At 46.2% G+C, this 13594-nt stretch overlaps 1 protein-coding gene across 1 annotated transcript; it reads right to left on the bottom strand.

Annotated features, from left to right (window-relative positions):
* Positions 1 to 9869: 9869 nt before the first annotated feature.
* Positions 9870 to 10397, bottom strand: LOC105914404. Its single transcript, XM_012845986.1, has one exon. The coding sequence runs from the start codon at positions 10395 to 10397 to the stop codon at positions 9870 to 9872; it is 528 nt and encodes a 175-aa protein (XP_012701440.1).
* Positions 10398 to 13594: the final 3197 nt, after the last annotated feature.

Genomic DNA, 13594 nt, shown 5'->3' with positions numbered 1-13594 from the left:
GTTTTAGTGCATTAGTTAATACAGTATATAAACATTCATTGCTATGTGAGCAATATCCACGTTTCCTGCTTATGTGAGCAATATCCATTGGAGTCTGGAGAAGTGGAATCAACAGAAAGGCCAGAGTTGATGCATTGAACATAAACCATTAGAGAAGACATCACATGGTACACATAGTAACATCAAAAAGTTAATGTCAGAACTCACATAAAAATTAACAATTATTGCCGAGAATATTCTTAACTGTTGCACCACATGCCTTGTTATTCCTCTTTGTCAGGGCTACTAAATTGCTAAGCATGGCTACCAGCAAATAGTAGTATAAAGTAGATCCCATCAAAAGATCAAATCCATATTTATAATTTAATACTCACTTCATCATGTTTGGAAGGAGAAAGGAACTACTCACAACACAAAAACAAAAGGAACTACCAAATAGCTAGCATGTTGCGGCTTCCTGTGCTGCCCTGTTTGGTGCATTAGATACATCTAAGTATTTGTATATAAAATCCTAGCACATGACTAGCTCCTTATAAGTTTTACTTGTTTAACTATTTTTTTAAAAGTGGGTCTTGAAGTTGGCAGAACTACCATAGGCTATTGTAACTGCTAAACATGAAACAGAAGAAAGACTGCAATTATGAACCTCACCAGGCAATGAAAAAGATCTTGCTTTCACGCACATTCTCACCAGGCAATGAAAAAGATCTTTTTTGGTATGTCATTTCTCACTTTGCATGCCTATATGTATTTAATTTCAGGATCGATCCAAAGAGCTGCGTGCTGAGACATTGTACTACCTCACTTTTCATAAGCAGAACAAGATTGTCACGCTGCCTGACGAAATACTTCAATACCGTCGAGATGATCATCACCCTTTTTTCTATCAATTTTTTTTGTTTCATTACAACCTTTTCCTATTTCAATTTTTATTCATTTGTACCTCTACAGATTTCACATTCTATGTCTACTTGAATAGTCTTCTGAAATGTTGTGTATCTTGTCGGGGCAATTGGCGGTTCGCAAAGCTTATGCGAGAATTGGCTCGCGAGATAGGTGTGGCTGGAGTCATTTGTTACCATGTAGTACACTTTTGAGGAGACATGTCTTGATGTAGTTTTTTGTTCTGTTTTAAGCATGTATGCCTCTCCTACGAGGCCGCTGCACCTGGCTTTCCTATCACTATTGCTTTCCTCTTGCTACTGCAATGGAAATGTGACACCAGTAATGTAGCACAAGGTTTCACCTTTTTTGTCGTATATCTGAAGTGCCATATTTGTGGATGTACGCCTTTTACTTTTCGTGTTTGTGATGCTCTGTTACTCTAGATAAAATTACGCCAAATATTTCCACAGTAAAACAAGAGCTCGATTATTGCTAATACTGATTTTGTCTCTTTGCACGTTGAGGGACAGAGGGAGGGATAGAAACATTTTTAAGCCTCTAAGCAGCACAGAAATTCAAAGAAACAAACTATTTCAGTGAAAACAAGCTGCTACTGCATATGAGTGGAACCTAATCATCAGTTTTCTCATGTTAGCGTGAGTTGAAAAATGGCTGGGGACACATTTCCTCAGTCTGCAACATCACATTATCCATCTTGAAACAAGCACAACTGAAATCATGTACCGAACACTGCATAGGGATGCGATCCTTTAAGCTAATTCTTACATATTCTCACACCTTGTCCAAATTATATCAGCAATGTTTGGGTGTGTATGTTCAGGAGTGCGACCCTGGTTTGCAGGATGCTCCTGAACACCTTGTCACTCCCGGCTTCCATGTTGGCGATGCATTCGTCGAGTCCTTCCAACCTGTCGAGCGCTGCCATCTCCTTGTCCTCGTCGGAGGAGGCAGCAGCCGCCTTGCTGCTCCTCGTGACCAGAGAGATGAGGCTCGCTGATGGCTTCTTGGACGAAGACGCGACGGCGATGGTCGCGGCCGACGAGATGGAAGCGACGGCCGAGAACACGGCATCGAAGGCCGACGTGATGGCGGCCACGGACTCGGCGAGCACGCCGGAGACCTCAACCTCGGCGAGGGTGGCGGAGGATCCGGCGAGCTGCGGGAAGTACTTGGCGGCGTTGCGCACGGAGGAGGCGAGGCGGGCGAGGCGCTCGCACCGAAAAAAAACGCGACTGGGGAGGTGCGGAGACTCGTGCGGGGGCTGTGCGCGGGTGGACTCGGGTACCGAATAACTATTCTGTACCCTGGGTACCGAATAGCGGAGGCCTATATATATATATATATATATATATATATATATATATATATATATATATATGGATTATACTATATATATATGCGCGCGGGGGTGCGTGATTAGACGTATAGCTTAATTATATTGATTCGTAGGATCGTTGTGCTGCTATGCTTTGTGTCTCTCCTACTCGGTACTCACCGCATGTGTCGCTGGCTCGCTTCAGAACCAGGCTAGCCCGATCTTCACCCTCACCGTCCCCAGCCATGCGCACATAGGACTCAGGCTCTACCATCTCCCCAGGCAGTTCCACCCGAAGGGAACACTTCTCTGCGCACACAGGGTTCTCCTCAAATGCCGCTACCAGGGCTAACACGAGAACGACACACGCAGAGGTTTCTCCTCTAGGGTCCCTAGCATAGAGACATCGCCCTATACGAATGAGCTTAAGGGAAAGCATGGATATTACTAGGATAGCTTAATCCATTTCCACGGGACAAGTTTACATACGGCTTTCCCTTTTGGGAAACCCCAAGCACTTAGCACAAACGTTAATTACCTTACAAACAGCAGGATGAGCTTCAACGGCCTCCCTTTATTCTAATATCATAGAGGTGGTGGAGTGATACAACGGTAGTGGGCTATTACTACTAATGGTAGGTATCCCTCAGAGCACTTCCGAGGTGGTGGTGGTCTTCATGGAGCATTTGTGAGTGGAGTCTGGGTGGAGGTCTTCTGCTAGTTGTGTTGAGCGATCGCTTCTTTTGGTCTGGTGGTGCCGTTATGAATGCTTTGCTCGGCTTCTCCTTTTATAGCCGTAGTAGAGGCTTCGGGAGACTTCTCATTTATTCACCTCTTCTGTTGCCTGTACAGTTGGATGGCGCTCCGCTCCTCAATAATTGTGCTGGCTATAGTAGAATCACTATTTATTCCTTTTGCCTTGTAATGGGTTGGGACCGCGCGCAAATCTTCAGGATTGGCAACTTTGGATATTGAATTTCAAGTTACTATTCACCGCACTATTCAAAACCGCTGGTTACTATTCAAATTGAGAGGCAGTATTCTAATTCAGCTTACTATTCATATGAACAGCGCTCGGGCACTCACCGCAAGTGGGTGGAGCACCTCAGGATGAGCAAAAATGGTGGCACTATTCGCTCACTATTCTGCACTATTGAGCAACTATTTAGAGTCACTTTCAGCAACTATTCAGCAAATATGATATGCGCGGGTGCGTGATTAGGCGTATAGCTTAATTATATTGACAACAAGCAGGAACTAAAGTCAACATCAATGACAACAAGTAGGAGTTAACATCACCACCACCATCTCGCTGGAAGCAAGTTGAAGATTTGAAGGCTTTACTCTGATCTCCCTAATCTTATTCTAATGAAGATTACAAGAACCAAGAAGATGAAGAAAGCAGGATGATTCTACTCAAGACAAGCAAAGATGAAAGACTATCCACTGCCATAAGAATCTTGTTGTCTTCCTCCTCTTCGTTTCTTTTTCTCTCTTTGAATCTGTTTGTACCTCCCACATCCTTGTAATCTTTCTTTCTATCTTTCAATTCTGATGGACATCAAGAAAGAAAGTGAAGGCAACACCAATGTCTACAAGTAGATGCTATCGCCCCCACCAACGTCAGAATAGAAGAAAGTCAAAGAAAAGAAGGCCCTACTCTAGTTTCTTTGCCACCTTGCTGCTTTCTATCCTTCCATCTATCTCACTCCTATGACGACCTAAGAAAAGATGAAGATATTAGAAGTACTCTATCCAGTTCTGCAATTTTATCAATCCCTAAACTCTTCTGATCTTATCTTTATCATCCAACTAGATGGAGAGTCCCAATGGAAATCCAGAAGATAGAGCAAATGAAGGTGACCTCAACATTCCACCTGTAGCCTCATCATTTGAACGTAAGATGTTAGAGTATATGGCAACACAAACTCAGACTTTACAAGCAATGGCTCAAAACATGGTCAATATCCATCAGTCTATCATAGAGCAAGCCTCACTTCCTCGGAACCGCAACCCTATCAACAGTGATGACAATCAAGTTCTGTCTGTTCCACCACCGTTGGACAAAGAGAAGCTATTAGCCATGCAAGCTCAAGTCTTACAATAAAGGATGCAGACTAACATGGGGATGACCAAGGCTAGAATTCCCACTGAACCAGTGAAGAGGCAAGTTGCTGAAGCAGGGAACCGTCAAAGGAACAAGACAAGTCGTGAAGCGCCAGAGCTGGAAATGGAGAGACAACATGTGGATGTTAAGATTCTAGGAACATGTCAATGTTGTGAACACCATGGACTTCCATGTCTCCAAAAAGAAGGTAGCCTAATGACAGCTGAAGCGAGACAACGTTATTATTTAGACATTAATAAGAAGAGAAAGTTGTATGCCCAAGGACCAGTCCTAGAGGAAGATATTCAAGATAAAGATAGTACTCAGACTAGGAACCTTGAGGGTTGGAGTATCTTTTTCAAAGAATTTCAACCTAGTCGAAATAGACGAGCCAAGAAGCCAACTAGTGAAGCAAGTCAAGAGAAGATGAAGTTACCACAACCATTGGAAGATAACAATACTCAGCCCAATTCCCAACCACCACAACCTAAAGTTGTTCACCATCCACATGACAACTCCATCAAGAAGAATCATGATGCACAAGCTATTCACCGAGAGTTACTATGGAGCAAAAAGGAAGACGAGATGGATGTATTAAAAGATTGTGCTACAGATACGGTGAAGAAGGCCATTATGCCTATAACTGTACACAAAAGCTTATGTTCACCAGATCTGTTAGAGATGAATTACATTGCCTCAGGTGTGGAGAAAACGGACATCTTGCTAGTTGGTGTGTAAAACAAAAGGATGATCAACCCCAGGACAAAGGATCTAATAGCTCTGCAATCAACCCGACAACATCAGTTGGTCTCTTTATCAGGACGAATGATCAGGACGCCTCAGTCAGAAAAGAATGCCCTCAATTTACAATGCTCAATTCTCATACTATATCCAGTTGCCAAGGTACCAAAGCAAGAAAAGCATGTTTCTACTGCAATGAAGAGGGACATCTCATCAGACAGTGGCCCAAGAAGCGTTTGGACCAAATAGGAGAAGAAGGCTCATAGTCAGAATGGGCAAGATAATGCAGCTAAAGATTGAGAATGTTTCGGAACATCTAAGATTGCATGGTTGGTTTATATTTATCACTATATTGGAAGGTTTTGGAAACTAAGACATTAGTGGTCTGAAGATTTGAAGAATGATATGAGACAGTCAAGCCAGAGAGAAGACATCAAGCTCTATTCAAATCACTATATCAAGAAAGGAATGAAGATTCTTCAAAGATGGGCTAACGAACAAAAAAAATGGATATTAAAAAGTTGGATTAGACTACATATCCCTGAAGTATTTCTGTCTTTATGTGAGTTGTAAGGAATAAAGAAGTATGATTGAGAAGTTTATGTAAGAATGAATGATCTAGAGGAAAGCTAATAAGTGTTGGATGCTACCCACCTAAACCCTTGTCTCTTGCTAACCTTTGCGAATCTCGGGAAGAGATTCCTGTTAAGCGGATAGTGTTTCACACCCTGAGATTTTCAAATTTCAGGACATGATTAAAAGGAATAATTAAACAATGATTTTCTATAAAATTTTCCCAACATTTATTTTTCTTCACAGGAAATTTAGCATACGAGAAATAATTACATGTTTTTCAAAATTAAATAAGGTTATTCTGTGTCTGTGCATTCATGCTGATGCATCTTGGTGTTTCATGAGTGAAAAGTTTTTCAAATGCGTTTAGACGTTGTCCAAGTTCTTGTGAGAATTTTCCAGTTTTTCTGGAATTTATTCTCCTTTTCCTTGAGCTTAATTCAATTTTTTTGGATGGTTCTAAAATCCATTTTTTTTCACGAGCTCCAGATATTTTATTTGGGTTCCTCGTGTCCCAAACTATCTCTGGGATTTCTACTAAAATTTTTGATATTTTTAGAGTATTTTTCGTGGTTTAAAGTATTTATCTAGAATTTTGTGGATTTATATTCCCATGTGAAATAATTTTTGAGAATAATCTTTTCTTTTCCTTGGGCCGAACCTTGGACCCGACCCACCTCGGCCTAACAGGCTGGCCTCCTCGGCCTCTTCCTCTCCGGCCCATTTCCCTCCCCTCTTTCTTCCAACAGGCCGCCGGCCTTTTTCTCTTGGCCCGTCTTCTTTTCCACCGGCCCAGCAACTTCCGCCGGCCCAAGCTTTCGGTCCGACCCAACCTCACCTCTCCCTCTCTCTTGCTTCGCTGACTGGTGGGCCCCACAAGTCAAGCTCATCCTCTACCTTCGGCGCTACCCGCTCGGTTTCTACCGGCCGCTGCGTCCCTCAGCTCTCCTGTGCCGCTCCAGCTTCCCGAGCCCCCTCGGCTTCCTGTGCCCATCTGCCTCCCACGCACACAAGAGCCGCTCGCCTCCTCATTTCCTCTCCCCACCAGAAACGGCCGCTCCACCGTCGCCACCATTAATGGCGCCGCCGCTTCCTTTCCCTCCCACCAACGCTGCCTCGGCTCCCTCCCTCCACCTATAAATCGAGCGCCCAAGCCCCGGATGTCGCTGCTGCTCGCCTTGCCCGGCCGCGTTGTTTGCCTCCCTGTTGCGCCGTCGCGTGCCGAGTTGCTCTGCTTGCTCCAATTGTCGCACGCAGCTTCCCTAGCACCGCCTCTGCCACCCAACGCCGCCTGCTGCGCCGGCACACCGCCACCGCCGCAGCAGCACGAGCCTTGCCCGTTGGCTCGGCAAGAGCCCCCAGGCGCTGGCGGAATGCATTGGGTGAAGTCAGGAAGAAGGAAGCTGGAAGAAGAAGATAAGGTGGCTGTTTTGCAGTTTAACCCCTGAAGACCTCAGTAATCTTTGCCTTGTTCTTTGTGTCTTGCAACATTCACAGACAAGCCCTCAAACTCTTCAGTTTCTCTCAATCTAATCCAATCCTTAACCTTTTGCAGATCTAACCCCAAGGTTTCAGCTTTTCACAGGCCCTGTTCTCTGTGTCTTGGTAATCTTCTCTACTAACCCCTGAGATCTACGGTTAATCGCGTTTAGGTCCTTAGAACCTTGTTTAGTTCGTAGATTTCGCGTTTTACCTCCGTTTTAATGCGTTCAAGTTGCATTAGATTTTTTATAACATAAAGTACATGTTAGTAGTGATGTTGAACATAATTTCATGTCTTTTAAAATAAATTTGATATTAATTTGATTAATGCCTAATAAATGTACGTCTTCTCTAAATAAAAGTCACCAAGAGTTATCCACCATTTTTCATAATAAACATCAATATGATTAATGCTTATTTCACATCCTTTCCTAAATGAAAGCCAATTAGGTTGTACATCGGTTTTTCATAAACCCAAGATAATTTGATTAACGCCTATTTAAATAATTCTTCCAATTAAAAGCTATTTAGAGATAAACCTTGATTTTTCGTAAATCAAATTTAATTTGACTAATATGTATTCAATTTGTCTTTTAAATAAAAGCTACATAGGTTATAACTCAAATTTTAATAATTAAATGTTAATTTGGCTAATATAATACAAACATGTTTTTTAATATAATATGCTTAGTTGAACTCGAAATATAAAGCTATGCGCTTAGATGTTCATATATGCTTTATTTTCAAATTAAATGTTTAATTTGTATAACTTGTACATAAATATTTGCAAATAAAATTTGCCTAAGTTTCACACCGTATTTTCATAAACAAATATAAATTAATTAATTCCAAGTAAAGGTATTTCTTCGAAATATCTTTAAATTGTTTTCTCAACTAAAATAAATGCAGCAAGTAGCTCTTGTCTTTTCTTTTATATGTCAAATCTCTCGATAGTTTTGCTTTGTCAACCTTAGTTCTGTTTTAAGCGTTTCTTGCATTTGCGTGATCCTTGGATCGAGCCTTATCCCTTAGTACGCTCTTTTGAAGCTTTTGTTTTGTTTTGGGTGTATTGTTCTTAGTTGTACTTGTTTGTTTGTTTGTTTGTTGCCGATGTTTGCTTCAATTAGAAGGATCGCTGCTCGAAAGCTTTGAAGGTTAAGAGTTTCAAGAAAGCAAGATTTTAAGAGTAGTAAGAGTAACTTTACGTTGGAGAAAGGCAAGTATCCCTAACCATCCTTCTACCTATGCTTTATTCATAATATCATGATAATGTTAATTGGAACATGGAGAACCACCCAGGAAAATAGTGCAACCACAAAAACTATCATGGCTCTGGTCTTGGCTAATTAATTAGAGACTTTAGTCTGAGGTAACCTTACCGAAAGGGCAAGAGGGGTGGCAGCAAATGGGGTATAACTCGGTCCTCTTAGTAAGTGGACTTTGCTAAGACACTAAACCCACTAGGGAGGGTTTATGCCCTACTACTAATCCAGAAACCTTAGCGAGTTACCACTTACTAGGTAATGTTTGTAAGGGCCTCGTAGCGTCCCTATGCAATCACACCTCGGAAGTGTGGTATTGTGCCTGATCAGCACAGCATGGTTGGGTCTAAAGGTCTTTGAACTTTTACGCGACTTGTGGGTAAAGATGTACAACATCTGCAGAGTGTAAACTGATATATCAGTCGTGCTTATGGTTAAGAGAGGCCTGGACCCTTACATGATTAATTAAACTTGAAGATGGATTTCAATCATTAATTCTGGTTAGTTCCTGTGGCCTTGCTGAGTACCAACCATAAATGTACTCACCCTTGCTTATTGCTGCTTAGAAGAAGAAGCTACTATGAAATTGCTATGAAGATGATGCTGAATTCTAGGCGTACGCAACCCCAGTCGAGTGCCTGTGAAGTTTGGAGCCTCCGTTTCCAGAGTTTAAGCTGTGTGCCTCTGATGGTCTCATAAGTCTTTTTGTATCTTTTTACGTGATAATATTCCTGTTATTCACTTATGACGTCACTATATATATGAAACTTGATCCGGGCATACATATAGGTAGCACTTGGTTTTGTTTACAAACCGGGTGTGATAGCCTCGAAGGCTGTCGAAGGTTTCTGCGAGGTCGGCTATAAAGTTCTCCTCATCCTTAGTCTTGACAACCACATCATCGACGTAGGCCTTCACGTTCCTGTGTAGCTACTTCTTGAGGCAACCCTGGATTGCCTTCTAGTAGGTGGCGCCAGTGTTTTTTAACCCAAAGGTCATGGTGTTGTAACAATAGATGTCGAAGGATGTTATGAACGCTGTTCTGTCTTGGTCGGTAGGATTGAGGGTGATCTGGTGATAGCCCGAGTAACAATCGAGGAAGCACAGCAGGATGCTTCCAGCTGTAGAGTCTACGACCTGGTCGAAGTGCGGAAGAGGAAAGGGATCCTTAGGATAGTGCGTGTTGAGGTCGGTGTAGTCGATACACATTCTCCATTCACCGATTTTCTTTTTTACAAGGACTGGATTTGCTAACCAGTCAGAGTGCTTACATTCATGGATGAAACCGGCAGCTAAGAGCTTATTGAGTTCTACCCTAATGGCCTCCTTGCGATCTTGGGCAAAACGACAAAGCTTTTGTTTGACCGGCCTTGCTATCTTGCTCAATTCCAAGGAGTGCTCAGCCAGGGACACCGGGCATATCGGATGGCTTCCACACGAATATGTCCAAGTTGTCCTGGAGGAAACTGGTGAGTGCGAGTTCCTATTTGGAATAGAGGTTGGACCCTATGAGGGTCATCTTGGAGGGGTCTTCCAGGCCGAGGCAGATCTTCTTAACCTTCGGATTGGGATGCAGTGCTATGGGCATCGGCTCCGTCTCTGGGATCATGAGCTGGTTTTGGTCCACCTTCTGAGCCTCAGCGAGCATGGCGGTGGCCTTGGCTGAGTACTCCAGGACTTCAGCGAGCTGTACCACCTCCGTGTCACACTTGTATGACGTCTCAACATCACCGTAGTTGGAGAGGACACCGTTTGGAGCCGGCATCTTGAGGACAAGGTAGGTGTGATGCGGAATCGCCCTGAACCTCGGGAGTATGGGTCTGCCAAAGATGGCATGGTAGGAAGTTTTGAAGTTGTCCACCTTGAAGGTGAGGTGCTCTGTACAGTAGTTGTCGGGCGTGCTAAAGGTGACTAGCAAAACAACTCGGCCGATAGGATAGGATCCTTTACTGGGCACGATGCCGTAGAAGGGGTCTTCACAGGGCTGGAGGCGGTCAAAATTGAAGTCCATGCACTTCAGGTTTTTGGTTAAGATGATATTAAGCCCGCTGCCACCGTCAATAGCACTTTGGGGAGGAGAGCCCGATCTATGGTCGGGCAGACCACCAATGGGTAGGACCCGGGATCTGGAATGTGTACCCAGTGATCTTCCTTGGAGAAGGTTATGGGCATCTCTGACTAGCGCAGATACTGGACTGGCCATATGGAGATGAAGTGCACCTCTCGCTGATGCTGCCAGTGTTTGCGGTTGCTGCAGAATGCCTTGGGGCCGCCCATGATGACGTTGACTTGATGGTTCAGTCACTAGAACTCCCCGTTCTGGTCGGTGCCGACCCGGTGGGCATCTGGGTTTGGCTGGTCACGGAGCTCCTCTCTGTGCTGATTATTGCGGTCGTCACGTCGGCGGTTGCCGCAGTCATCACAATCATCGCAGCGGTGGTCGCAGTGGCATTCATGATGATCCTCGCGGCAACGGTCGTCGCGATCATCACGGTCATCGCGGCGGCGGTTGTCGCGATGATTGTTGTCCCTTCGGTAGTCGTTGTGGCGAGGTCGCTTGTACTCTACTGGGGCACCGAGCTCTTTCTTGAGGACCGTGTAGTCCCAAAGATTGTGACGTGCGTTCTTATGGAAAGGGCACAGAGCATTTAGGGTGTCATCATACTCTTCCCAGAGGAGGGTGGTTGGTCTGACGGGGTTGGCTTCAGCAGTGAGGACCTCAAGGGCCCTTTTTCAAAGTCGGGAGGACTCCGGTCGTGCTTGGTATTCCTCATGGGTTGGTTGTTCGTGGTCATCATTCTAACGATGCTTGCCATCCTGGAACTGTACTTGCGCCGCCCCCTCTGTGTCGGCCTGAAGATTGATGATCTGCATCATCTGCCTAACCGTCTTGGGGGTAGCTTCATATAGCTTGCAGAACATGTTGCGGTTCATCAGGCTAGAGCGGAAAGTACTAGATGACGTCGTGGTTCTGACGCCGGCCTGCCTATGGCGGTTCTCGAAGAAGCGGTTCACGTACTCTTGGAGAGTTTTGTTCTTCCACTGGCAGACTTGCCCAAGATTCTCCATGTTTCCAGGTTGGTTGTAGGTAGCCTGGTAGCTCTGGGTGAAAGCCCTAGCAAGTTGACCCCAGGTATCGATGCTGCTTGGCGGGAGGTTCTCTAGCCACAGGAGAGGGGCGGGACCCATCACCATCGGGAACTAGGCGGCCATTTGGTCATAGGTGCCGTTGGCGGCTTTCACTGCGGTGCCGTACGTTTTAAGCCATATAGTGGGATCGGAGCAGCTGTTGTACTTTTTGTTGATAGCTGGCTTGAACGAGGCAGCCCACTCAACGGCCCTGAGACGGGGAGTGAAGGCGGCGAAACCATTGATCGTCGTGTCCTCGTCGTCCTCGAGGTTGTATTCGACGGGTGGTGCCCTGGGGCGTCCACCATTGTTGCGCCTGGGTGGGATGTTGGCGTCCTCAGGGGCACCGTACATGCAATCGTAGTCGGCACGGCGACGCATCTCGTCTTCTTGGCGTCGGTGGTCCTCCCATTCTGTGTTGCAGTTTTGCCTACTGTCAAGTCCAGGAGTGTAGTAGTCACGGTCGTACTCAGCGCAGCGGCGGAGCTCGCCCTCTTCCCACTCTTGGTGGCGGTTGTTGAGGTCGGTGCGGAGGTTGCGGTGATCATGTAACAGCTCGCGGAGGTCATGTTGCTGACCTTGTCTGCCACGGTTCTCGCCATCACCTCCCTGCCACAGCTGCGGTTGTCGCGATTGTTGAGTTGATGGGCATTTTTGGCGGGTGGGTTAGCAGGTTGCTCCACCTCCTCTTCGCGGACGAGCTCCACCCGACCTCCCGCGCAGTTACTGTGGTCACCTTGGTGGTGACTGGATCTGCTATGAGCGGATCGGCTTCGTGTAGATGTGGGCCAGGAGTGTGTTGACCAGCTCCGGGCCCATTCTTCAATCTAGACGTTGGTGACGCGGATACGTGCTCAGATCCACCGGAGCGGCTCCGAGTCTGGAAGGTTTTCCAGATCGGCGAAGGCAGCCTCTAGGTTAGCCTGGGGTGTGGTGAAGATGTTGTGGCCGACCTCCTCGAGGTCAGCTTGTAGATTGCAGGCACGCATAGGGCGACTGCGTCTGCCCCGGGCACTGTCCTGATCGGCGTTTTCACCATCGTTGGCACATGGTGGGTCGGCGTTGGCGACGGGCGGTGATCGGCGTTGGTCGCTTGTTACCTCGGCTCCCACGTTAGCAGTAGGTTGTTGACGTTGCTGGGCGTCGGATTGCTCCCGTTGGCGCCATACTACATGGTCTCGGTTCTTGGCGTTGCGACCTTCTTCCTGAGAAGAGGTTTCGCCATCCCTAGGTGGATCATCGGTGGAGACCATGAAGGCTTTGCGATCTGGCGTGGTGGAGGTTCTTTCGACATCATCTCCATAAGGGTTTGGAGTTAGGGCGATGCGGGGGATCTAGAACTCGCCACAGTCGGGAAACTGGGCGGGTCTGGGTGGGCCTTCAGATTGGATCTGAAGATATTGCATGAGTTTCATGGAAAACACGGCAACCGAGTTCCTCAGACCAAAGGGGGCGCGGGAAGGACCCTACGCCAACCTTGTTGGGCGTAGCGTCATCTCGGAGAGGTTGATGCACTCAGCAATGGTGTTGTTGATGCGATCTAGCCCCACGATCAGATCGTAGGGTGTGGCTGGACGGGTCGCAGCAAGGATGTTGGGAATCCTCTCGAAGAGGGAAAGGTCGTCGATCTGCTAGGCGAGCGGCATGAGGGTCTTCAAGTGGAGGTCTTATTCTACTGGCGCAGATGCAACGGATGCTGAGCTGGCATTGGGCGTCGAGTCGATGAAGGAAGCGGTAGAATCGGGATCTGTCGGCATGGTCCTGAAGCAAAGCTGGATCGGGTTGGCGAGGATATCCTTCATGCTCTCGGGGAAGATGACGTCGGGGCGAGATGCCATCGAGTTTGTTGGGGAGGATCTCACAATCATCCTGACCTAACACACCAACTGTCGAATTTAGTAGCCCGGCAGTCCACCAAAGGGTTACCCAAGTGGTAGATTTGTAGGCAGGGAGGATTGCAAGATCAAGAACTCGAAGGTAATCACAAAAACACGAAGGTTTAGACAGGTTCGGACCTCCGGAGAGTAATACCCCATGTCTTGTGTTTTGCTGGATTGTATTGCTGGTATGGTATGCGGG

This window comes from Setaria italica, chromosome V, assembly GCF_000263155.2.
Source record: "Setaria italica strain Yugu1 chromosome V, Setaria_italica_v2.0, whole genome shotgun sequence".
Taxonomy (NCBI): domain Eukaryota; kingdom Viridiplantae; phylum Streptophyta; class Magnoliopsida; order Poales; family Poaceae; genus Setaria; species Setaria italica.
The sequence above is the reverse complement of the archived record's forward strand: the minus strand, read 5'-3'. Positions and strand labels throughout refer to the sequence as shown.